Raw genomic sequence first — 11907 nt, forward strand, 5'->3', positions numbered from 1 at the left:
TCAATAACAATAACAACAACAACAACACACACACACATTCCCAGCAGCCACCCACACACATAAAAGTATTTTATTATGACATTGATTTAACACTCAAAACCAATTGTGGCACTAAATAAAGACTTTCCTGCCTTTGGTTTCATACATGAGAACAATTCTGCATACTCAATACTCATGTAACAAGAAAAGTCAGGAAAGATATACCCAAGTGTAGGAAACGAAATTGCGCGGCCACTTATACACACATACCCCACATACCATAACCCCACCCCCCACACACCCACTTTTACCATTGAAAGATAAGTTTGCTTCATCCAAGGTATAGCTAGGTATCCTATTCGACGTAGAAGTAGTAATCTTACAGGATTAATTACCATAGCAATGAGTTTACACTATTTTTGTTCAAGGTATTGCCCTAGCACTAGACGTTACGCTGTCAAAGAAAAGGGATAACGGCCGGGATCGTAATTCTATAGATATTTCACATTTTACGGAGTCCGTTGTATGTTTCACTCGCACCTGTAAGACTTAAGAGCGGTATTGTATTCAATCAATAATAATTGTTCACACAGGTGATGAGCGTGGCCTGATTATAGTGCAGGGCAATACATTCAAAAATAGTGTAAACCCACTGCTATGGTAATTAATCCTGTTACACCACTACTTGTACGGTGAAATGCTTACTTAGCTCCCGGTATAGGAACATTGTAACTGATCCCAGCATCATCCAAGCGGCGAAGTTCCTTATAGCCCAAAGTGTTGGCAAACTCTTCCCAATTCTCATCGCGTGCAGTCTCCCTGGCTTGCTTGTCGTCTAGGATATGTTCCCATGGTGCTTTATGCCAGCCTCTCTCTGCAACAGCTAGGATACGTGGGAATAGCATTAACTGGAATTGCTCTTCAGTCTTGAGTGTCTCAGACCACAGGTGACCTTGGATACCTGTTTAAAGAAGATGCTGTTGATTTAATGTCTGATATGCCTACTTCAACTTCGTGATTTCAATAATAAAGTTCTATGGATAGTATTATGTTATAGAATGATATGGTTGAAAACGCTGGAAGGTCAATCAGACAAGAATATAAACTTTCCCCAATTCAAAATCTATAAGCCTTACTCTTAGATAAACATTAATCAAGACACGACAAAATCGCAATAACTAACAAAAACCAGCGACAGTGCTTCGAAAGAAGTTGGATCTTTTAGTATTTTACCCGGAGTTGTGGAGGCTAACCAAAATCATTTTGGCGGAATAAAGGCATTAACAGCATTATCTATTACAGAAAGTGCCAACAGTTGACCCGCTTGAAGCTCTGCATATTATTATACTGGTTAAAAACAATATGCTGAGGAAGGGCACACAGTGTCATCGCCCCCAATATCTTCATGGCAGAAATCGCCAGGGTAGGTTGAATCCACAGCCACGCATGGCCATTTTGTTCAATAGTTTTAATACTTTTGAGACGCATAATGGGCCGAGGGACATCCGACTAAGGCTATTGACAATAGCCTGGTAACTGACCTCTGTAGATGCCAGTGAGCATGGTATACGCCATGAGGTAATTTGCTTTTAGACTGCCTCCACCAGTGCCCTACGCTGCGCTATAGTTCGGCACATATAAAATCAGAATTTTTATCAGTTTTTGAGCTCAATACGCACGGTTCTTTCTCAATACGCAAGCTAACGACTATCATATCCTTTCAACACATATATTCAAATGCAAGCATCGAAATATGGCTTCTTTAGAAATTACGGGAGATATTCATCATTTTCTACCCCGTATCCAAAGATTTATCGCCTGACTATCAAATCGTACATAGCACACTCACGTGTATCGATCCCGGGTATTGATTTTAGTGTCTCTGCTGTACAATATAATTATTAACCAGGCAATGTCGGTGTGGGGCATACATGCGTGTGCTGGGTGAATTGGTTGATATTGTCGCTTGTTGATGACCAAATTAGATCTGGGAACTTTCACATTACGGTCATGTGATCTAATGGACCACCAAAGATTGACCAAATGTACAGGGTGTATCAAAATGATTGGTACCGACGACTTTTCATTTTTGCAGATTTTTTTTTACTATGTTTTGTACCAGTTTGGGGTTAATTGTTTACATATTTGAAATGATAGTACTTTTATCTTCTCTACGAATTTTAGATCTTAAAGATAGCACATTCGGTTCTGAAGTTACATGATTCTAAAGGAAAGTAGGTGTTTTACACTTTTCATCGTAACGCTGGATCCGTAGCGCACCATTTTCAAGCTGTTGCGCTCTATTTTATTACAAATACCTGTCGAGAATGATATTTATGTTGAAGATCTTGGAAATGTTTTATTTTTTCCTTGCATATTTCTTCATTCACGATGTGTTCTAATCAATATTTATTGGTTGATAGTAATGTCAAAGCCGTAATACCTTATTAACTTGAATTAAGAGCATGTATGCAATAAACATTTCAAGCAGTGAACATATTCATCTTGTTGTGTATAAGTAAAATCATGATTACGCCGATCTTCATTTAATTGACAATAGCTCCCAGATGCATCAACCTTTCATCGTCAAATTATTAGATCAATAAGTTAACATATGCCCCTTTCTATTTATAGTACAAAAACAACATTAATTAGCAATCTTATATTTTTGATATATTTTTGAAAATGTCACATGTCCCGGTACCAATCATTTTGATACACCCTGTATATGGCAAAAGAAAGTAAGACGTTTCTGTAAAGCAAATGTAAAATACACCATATTAGGGCCGAGCTAGCCTCTTACCTACGATATTGGAGCTCATATCATCATCAAGTTGCACACAGTTTACAAGCTGATCACCACATATGTCTTCCTTGCTCTGTGGTCGCCCAAAACGATCTATATAAATGTTATCATAGATACTATCTGGAATATAGTTGAATGCATGACGGGTTTCTGTGAAGCGAGTCGCCCAATAGAAGCCGAGTTCCTCGGGTCAGGTTCATACGGCATGTCAAAATACAGGTCGGTGGCATGAGCAATAATAGCCTGGTACAGCAGAAATGAAATATTGTAAATATTTGTGACAAATTACCCAGCATTAGAGGGAAGGTATTTGCAGATGTAAGTTGATTGGGGTGGGGGGGGGTATACTGAATCTCTATACAGCTGTATTTCTGAATGCTGTTAGATATTGATTAAACTATTGGAACAAAAATATAAAGCAATTTAATCATTTTCAGAAATAAATCTGTAATGATTTTGACACAGATGTTCAATCCAAATCTGTATTCGCTTTAACCAACACATTTTAACAACCAAAAATCACATTTTAATCAAATTACTTTTATTTTGTAGCCAAGATTTAAGGGTATATTGATGGATAATTTCAACTTCTGGCACGTAAGATAACAGAGATGTGACGATGGAGGTAGAACGTTTTGAATGACCATCGTATATCGTTATAATAATTATTACTGACCCGGTAACCTGCGTTAGCTAGTACGTAGGCATTGCCTCCGCCTCCCCATTCCCAGATATTATTCCAGGCATATGCATAGACTTCAGTATTAGGCATTTGAGACCGATTGTAGGCATTATTCACATCTGTCATCAGACCGTCATCCCATCCGCCCAGATCAAGACCTTCATCATTTACTATGCCCGCTATTTCATAGATAAAATTCTCCGTTCGTTCATCCGGTGTGAGAGAATCTGAGCAAGCAGGGCTATCTGTCCAAGTTCCGTGAGGCACTTCATCACCGCCAAAATGATAGACTTTCAAGGGTTGAATATCCTCGTGCATTAGTTTGATTTCCTGCACTATTTTCCTGACAAATGTTTTCGTGGATTCTACACATGGGTTGATAGCGTTATCCCTGCAGGATAAACACAAAACTTTCTTATTAATAAAGCTGCAGTACCTATATACATGTCATAACTCACGCTAAAGCAAGAACAACTTTCTAAAACCTACTCGCCTTTTACCCCGACTTAGAGAGTCTATGGAGTGAATTGAATGGACTTTTTCGGGAGGACTTTTAGAACAAAGAGATATTTGGAGGCATCATCTAGATCTGATACGCATTGTTACTTGGGAGAGCACACCCAAAGTATTAGTACAACAATATTTGGAGGCATCATCTAGAACTGATATGCATTGTTACTTAGGAGAGCATACCAGAAGCATTAGTTGACAGAGATATTTGGCATGTTTGGAGGCATCGTCTAGATAGGATATACATTATTACTTGGGAGAGCATACCTGAAGTATTTGTACAAAGAGATATTTGGAGGCATCGTCTAGATCTGATATGCATTGTTACTTGGGAGAGCATACCTGAAGTATTAGTACAAAGAGATATTTGGAGGCAACGTCTAGATCTGATATGCATTGTTACTTGGGAGAGCATACCTGAAGTATTAGAACAAAGAGATATTTGGAGGCATCGTCTAGATCTGATATGCATTGTTACTTGGGAGAGCATACCTGAAGTATTAGTACAAAGAGATATTTGGAGGCAACGTCTAGATCTGATATGCATTGTTACTTGGGAGAGCATACCTGAAGTATTAGAACAAAGAGATATTTGGAGGCATCGTCTAGATCTGATATACACTGTTACTTGGGAGAGCATACCTGAAGTATTAGTACAAAGAGATATTTGAAGGCATCGTCTAGATCTGATATGCATTGTTACTTGGGAGAGCATACCTGAAGTATTAGTACAAAGAGATATTTGGAGGCATCGTCTAGATCTGATATGCATTGTTACTTGGGAGAGCATACCTGAAATATTGTTCAGAGAGATATTTGGAGGTATCGTTTAGATCGGATAATAGATATTCCGCGGCAGCGACAGGATCAGAATCAACAAGCCTATAGTATCTTGCCTCCATAGCTTTGACGACAGCGTGACAATGGCCTGGCATATCCACTTCCGGAATCACCTGTAAAATACACAATGCAATGCCATAAATATATAGTAACATACAACATAATCTCTCAATACAGTCAGCAAATTATATGAAGTTGCATTAATTTCATTAATCATACCTTATAGCAACAGTGAGGATAGATTTCAATAAATCAAGGTGACCATAATATGTTCATGGATATTTTCTTTAATTTGAGATATCTGTTACGGAAAATACCGTAGAAACCCGTCTACAAGGAATAGTAGCGACTGTGATGATAGAAAATTTCACGCTAGCGCCCTCCACAATATTATATCATTATGGTATTTGAGCAAATCATTTACCGACACAAGCAGGTATACAATGTATTATTTTATCTTTATTTCGGATCTCACGAGCATAGCTCACTTGGCAAGGCATAAGACTTTGGTTCTTTAGATCGGAAGATGGTGAGTTCGAGCCTCATCACGGTCACACAAACTTTTATAAACAAAATATTGTTCAAACTTTTCATTTATATTTTCTTGCATTTTCTAAAGACTCCTTTCGTGATCATTTTTTTTCATATTTAGTTTAATTTATTCTATTGTTTTTCTTTTATTGTTTCTTTTCTTTGTCTTTTTTTCTTGTTTAATTTAATTTTTTCTTTATTTTTCTTTGATTCATATAATATTGGCAGGATAAGGAGAGGAGGGAACTAAAGACCCATTCAGTGATTTACTCATCCGGACGATCGTAAAAATCATCAAAATTCACCTTTGTCATTGTCATAGATGTGGTAACATAGCCTGCTAGTGGTTCAGCAGAAAACCGTGTGACACATATACATTTGGCTACATTTTATTATACGATAAATACGAATTTATTAAACATGGTAACAAATATTCTCTAGCAGATCGGTTATACGATGGAACTGGTAGGCACAGGCCTATTATAAATAAGTCCGCTGGAATTAGTTGAACATGAACCATTCGCTATAGCTGTTGGTCGGACCTCTCATCTCTCCACATCGATTGTGACCTATAATCCCCGACATTGCCCTTATGAACTCACATCCTCCTGTTTTATTTCAATACGCTGGCGAAGTTACGTAATAATCGGATTAACTACCATAGCAATAGGTGAAAACAATTTTTGAATATACCGCGTTACACTGATACGTTCAGGCGGTACCTCTTCATTGAACCATATCATGCTGCACCTGTAAGATTAGTATCTTTGAAAAGACCAGTATTGTATTCAATCTATGATTGCAGACATACACAGTACAGGTGATGAGTGTAACCTGCTTGTAGCGCAGCGCGATATGTTCAAAATTGTTTTCACCTATTGCTATGGTAATTAATCCGATTAATTACGTAACTTCACCAGCGTATAATGGCCGAATAAATTCTGACCATCACTTGGCTTGTTGGATTCGTCTATACTACAATTCGCTGTCGAAGTGACGTAATAATCGCAATAACTACTATCAAGCAGATTGCACTAATCACCCGCGTATGACACCAAACATAGATTGAATACCACTCTTTTCATAAATACTAATTTTACATGGCGAGTGATTAGCATTTCTTTGACAACTATGGTTCAATGCATAGGTGCCACGTGAACGATGAAGTGCAGGGCTATATATTCGAAATTGTATTCATCAATTGCTATGGTAGTTAATCCGATTAATTACGTCACATCGACAGCGAATAGCCTATGAGTATGGGTTCAAGTGGAACAAAAAATAGTGTATGTCCATTGCTAGCTATGGTAATTAATCATGTTAGTGTTTACATCACTACTTCGGTGAAGACAAGAGAAGTGTGCCTTCTCTACCAACGCCTGTGATATAACAGGTGCAAGCGAAACAAAATTGAATGACCAGAATAGTTTCCTTTGTCAGATGAATTGATTGAAGTTTTTGAAGACACTCTATTCTTGATGGGACAATAGATTCAAATATGGAATAATTATTATTCCTCATCTATTTTTTATTAAAGAAAAAACTGCAATTGTGGCAACAGAACAATATTTATTTTGATTTCATCACAAGTCTTTCATTCTGGCGAGGGGTAGAAGATGCATATATTAAGTTCGTAAAAAGGACCAAGAGTATTAACTAAATTGAACACCCCTGCAGTAAAATGGAACAGGTTCTTGTATACAACATTAAAATGCTTAGATTAGATTTGCTTCATATATTTTCCAGCACGGTGAAAGTGTTCTTGTGCGGGCTTCTTGCGGTCGGAATGCGTCATGATGGCAACAGCGGGCTAGTCGTCAGGTACAACCCCCACGATGAGAACGCAGTTGCGATATGCCATTGTCGACCGTTCTGGCCGCAAGAAAGCTAGTCTAAAAAGAGACGCGGCCACGGTGGTGGCCGGTCTTTTTGATGACACACTTATACACATAAGTAGAAACAAAATCGTGCTTAAGCCAAAAACGCACCCTACCTACCATTCCTCAAGAATTGGGATGGCACAAAGGTGCAACTCACCCAGTGGTTGGCAGGTGACCCCTTCAGAATTTGATATTGCTCCATCAAAGTGTTCCATTTTGGTCACAATGAATTCACTGAAAACGGCAACTTGATAGTTCATGTCGTTCTCTGGAAATTTTGCCAGGACCCCCCCTCTTTTGCTCTCGCGCGGCACGCCGATGAAAAGTTGTGCTTTTATTTCCTCATAATTTTGTAACAAAAGGTGGTATGAAGTTACAAATTACTATTCTGGGTAATTTTCACCCAATATTTCAGATTCTGCCATCAGTAACATTGTATCTGCCTTACTTTTGACACACGGCGCCACTCAAAATGCCCTTTTGACATGCGGAAGTGCTGAAAGTCCATGTTTGCGCCCTCATACAACCCATTATGCAGCACCTCACTATATTCAATTGCAGGATTGTAATATCTAGGTGCATATGTGCTACTACAAGCCAGCATAAAATTTTTATACAGTTAGTTTGGAATTAGATGGGGTTAAAAGTTGGGTCCAGAGCAAAAAATCTCAAAATAGCGCCCTCTCCCATGGGACGGTTGTCCTTGTGGACAATTCGCCAAGGTCAAGAAACTTACAGGATAGAATTATGTTGATCCATCCTTACTGTGTGCCAAATGGCAACTTCCTGATGAAATTCCTTCATAGTTAGGGAACCCTTCAAACATTGCCCATTTTCACCATTTCTTTAGCCAAAAGTTGCTGAATTCAGCAACCTATCACTTAAAATTCGCAAAATATGTAGTATAAGTATTTTGACTGAAAATTTTTTCACACTTACAGACTATCATAGATGGAATCAGCATCATCTAAAATGCATTCACACAAATTTCTATGAGACATGTCAGCTGACCCCCATTGAAAAAAATTTACAACTTAGTCAAATTTTGCCAATTTGGAGTGAAAGGCTGCTGAATTTGGCTACTTTGGGCTCAATTTTTGTGAAAAATGGTCAATGTTTGAGGGGTTCCTTAATTATGAAAGAGTTCCATCAGGAAGTTGCCATCTGGCACACTTTAAGGATGGGTCAACATGATTCAATCCTGTTAGTTTCATGACCTTAGCGAACTGTCCACAAGGTCAACCGCCCCTTGGGAGAGGGCGCTATTTTCAGATTTTTTGCCATGGACCCAACTTTTAACCCCACCTAATTCCAAACTAATTGTTTAAAAATGCTGTTCTGGCTTGTAGTAGCACATATGCACTTAAATATTACAATCCTGTAATTGGGGCATTCTGGGATGCTGTATATTGGTTCTAGGATGGCGCAAACATGCGACTTTCAGCACTTTAGCATGACAAAAGGGCATTTTGAGGGGCTTAGTGTGTTAACAGTAAGGCAGATACAGTGTTTTTGATTGCAGAATCTGAACATTTGGGTAAAAGTTACCCAGGATAGTAATTTGAGCTTCATACCCCTTTTTTGTTACAAAATTATGAGGACATAAACATGCAACTTTTCAGCGGCGTGGCGCGAGAGAGCAAAAGAGGGGGGTCCTGGCAAAATTTCCAGAGGCCGTAGAAAAAAAACGATATGGACTATCGAGTTGCCGTTTTCAGTGAATTCATTGTGACCAAATGGAACACTTTGATGGAGTAACATCAAATTCTGAAGGGGTCACCTGCCAACTTTTCAGAAATTTGGGTGAGTTGACATGGAAACGAGGACAGGCAAGTAGTTACAACACATCTATCTAACCGTGGGTTTCGCTATTATTTAGAATAAATGCTTTTCTAGTTTCTATAAAACCACAAAATTACTAAAAAAACTATAAAAAAAACTATAAAAAACCCAAAAACACCTAAAATTAAAAAAGTAGAAAGGTAGATTTGAAGAAAGATAAAAAGAACATGTCAAAAGTTAAAATTAAACGAGAATGAAAAACGGAACCGGTGCCCGGACCATGCGCTCTTCAGCATGTCTTCAGTTCCAAAGTCTGACGCTCTATCAATTGAGCTATACGATCCTGATATACGAAACAGTCGTTATTATGTCAATACAATTGATTGATGTTAAAACATACTTAGATGGAATGCATAGCCACCCAGTGCCAGTATATATTTGCTCAAACTCCAAATACAAAAAGCAACCAATTTTATTGAGGGCGTTTCTTAGGTATATCCTTGTAGACGGGGTTTTACGGTAACGAATTTAAATTTTTTCGTTTCTGTCAACGTTTATCCGTAGCAGGCCCTAATGTCTGCATGCATAATGCACTTTTTTTAGTATAAGGCCAATTACAATTGATACTTAGTTTCCTGTTTCCCGCCCGCGTCCAAAGTAGAGAATTGCAAAATATTTAATTATTTTATTTATATTGTGGATTTTCTCTTTAAAAATAACTTTTAATGACTACCATTTGCTACTTTCTGACTTTGATCATATCATCTATAATGATGAATAAACATAGAACCTAATTGTACCATTACTTATGTATAAAATCAAACATAGTAGTAAAATAATTAAATGCATGCTCCTTGTCAAAATGGCTTGATGTAGGTTGCGACCACTTATTTAAAATAAAGAAAATAAAAGATAATTAATAATTAATAGTCGCCTCATCCCTGGTTTTCAACCATGAAACAGGAAACTAAGAATTAATTGTGAAGGGCCTAAAGGCTTATTGTTGTACGTCTGTTCATTTCTTTGTAATGGGCTCCGCATGCGCTCGACGCGACGTGTGCACTCATTGTGTAAATCCACGGTTCTGCTACGGGAGACGTTGACCGAAGCAAAAATTGCAACTTTTGAATTTGCCGTCACTGTTATCTCAAATTAAAGAAAACATCCTTGCGCACACTATGGTCACCTTGGGTTTCTTTACATTAGGTTTTTGAAATCTACCTTCGCTTTTGCTATAAGGTATGATTAATAAACTATTACCTGCATACCAGGGGCTGCATACCTGTCTTATAGGAGCGTTAAGAGTTGGAATTGGAATTGGAATCTCATCTTACCTCAATACCTCTATCATTAGCGTACCGCAGTATTTGCTCATAGTCTTTCACTGTATAGAAACCGGAGCCCGAATCACCGGTTCCTGGTCCAGAGCCTAGCTGAGGAATGATGCAGGTTGTTTCATCTAAATCATGGCAGCGTTTTCCACCGACCTGTGTCAAAAGTCAACGATCAAAACTGAATTGCGTGAACCACCCAGATGTTGTGAATACTGACTAAAGCCTTGCAATTTTGACAATTTTGAAAAATATAAAAGTATTAATAGAACCAAACATTTATTTCAATTGCTGGATTGGAAATATGAAAACTGTTAAGTTTGAATCATTAGTACTTTCCCTCTAACCCAACAATAAATCTTGCAAAAAATATGTGTAAAAACAAATTGGTCTGGTACTGAGAGAACCTTGCTGGTTTTCTGCAGAAATTTTGCTCGGTTTCAAAATGAAGAGGTCACATTAAAAAATGTACTCATTACTGGTGGACACACGATAATTCCCCCAATAAAGACTTATTGTCACCGGCCAGTTCCAAAATTGCTTAAGTACAGGCCCTATGGAGAAACTAATTCTTTTCTTGTCCATTCACCCATATAATAATAGCAATCAGATTTTGGGATGGATGTATACACAGTGATTTGATTATAACAGAAACACATAATCATTATTTGCCTTTATTATGGATGAGTAACCAAATGTTGACATAACTGTAAGTTGGATATCCACCACAATAGAATAGCTTCTGGCATTTATTTATCTTCTTACTCCTCAATAATGGTCACCGACCTTAGTCAATGGACTAAATCTACAGAACTTATCCATGGCAAATCATGGCAAACTCTTTGAACTGTGTGAAGGATCAAGAATATTTTAAGTTATTGTTGGGCTAACTATCGAGTTACCACCGAGTAATGCGAATTCGGCGAGCTCTTCGAAATCAAGTATCTAATAACTATTTTGATAAGTTACAAAGAGGGCTATATTATGTATTGAGTAAATCAGAGTGCACCTACTTCAGTGAGCTCTTCTAAACCAGGTATTTCTAATCGCCAAGCCTCGTCATCAGTCAAATGGAAATGAAACTTGTTCAATTTGTACAGCGCCATTACATCGAGAAGTTTTAAGATGAAATCTTTACTTTGGAAATGTCTTGCTACGTCAACGTGCATTCCTGAATATAAATTGAATCAAACTTCAACAGTTGAATATATGATGCTATTTAGCAGTATTCTATGTGTATCGCGGAAACTTTATTTTATGTCGTTATTGTTTGACAATGGAAAGTGAGGATAAGCTTACCTGTCATTTGTTATTTATATAGCACCATTAGCTATTGTAGCCCGGGCCAAGGCTTACGCTTAAATACAAAAGTGGCAGACATTAAAGCAAAATATGTTGAAGACCACGCCGTGTTCAACTCCTCCATTTCAGCTTCTCTCGAGTGAGTACACTGTACACTCTTCTAACAATACGACATACTATCTGTACCAACTCTAGTGACTCATCATGCATTGTCCTGGTTAGGATTGGGATGTTCACTGGATGGGCATGAAACTAGCACTACAG

At 37.9% G+C, this 11907-nt stretch overlaps 1 protein-coding gene and 1 long non-coding RNA gene across 2 annotated transcripts; both read right to left on the reverse strand.

Annotated features, from left to right (window-relative positions):
* Nucleotides 1-690: 690 nt before the first annotated feature.
* On the reverse strand, nt 691-3858 carry LOC140151257 (uncharacterized). Its single transcript, XR_011858920.1, has 3 exons — nt 3462-3858; nt 2783-3028; nt 691-940 (listed from the first exon to the last, which is right to left on the reverse strand). It is a non-coding gene; the product is annotated as an uncharacterized lncRNA (long non-coding RNA).
* Nucleotides 3859-4732: 874 nt separating this feature from the next.
* On the reverse strand, nt 4733-11510 carry LOC140150334 (beta-hexosaminidase-like). The gene is made up of 3 exons (XM_072172342.1): nt 11355-11510; nt 10345-10497; nt 4733-4930 (listed from the first exon to the last, which is right to left on the reverse strand). Exons 1-3 carry the CDS (start codon nt 11508-11510, stop codon nt 4733-4735), a joined length of 507 nt encoding a protein of 168 aa, XP_072028443.1.
* Between the last annotated feature and the right edge of the window lie 397 nt (nt 11511-11907).

This window comes from Amphiura filiformis, chromosome 4 (genome assembly GCF_039555335.1).
Source record: "Amphiura filiformis chromosome 4, Afil_fr2py, whole genome shotgun sequence".
Classification (NCBI taxonomy): Eukaryota; Metazoa; Echinodermata; class Ophiuroidea; order Amphilepidida; family Amphiuridae; genus Amphiura; species Amphiura filiformis.

Coding starts and splice junctions, on each gene's coding strand:
- LOC140150334 (XM_072172342.1), bottom strand. CDS start 11,510: ATGCACGTTGACGTAGCAAGACATTTCCAAAGTAAAGATTTCATCTTA. Junction 10,498..11,354: donor GTTTAGAAGAGCTCACTGAA/GTAGGTGCACTC, acceptor CTTTTGACACAG/GTCGGTGGAAAACGCTGCCA. Junction 4,931..10,344: donor CTAATGATAGAGGTATTGAG/GTAAGATGAGAT, acceptor TGTATTTTACAG/GTGATTCCGGAAGTGGATAT.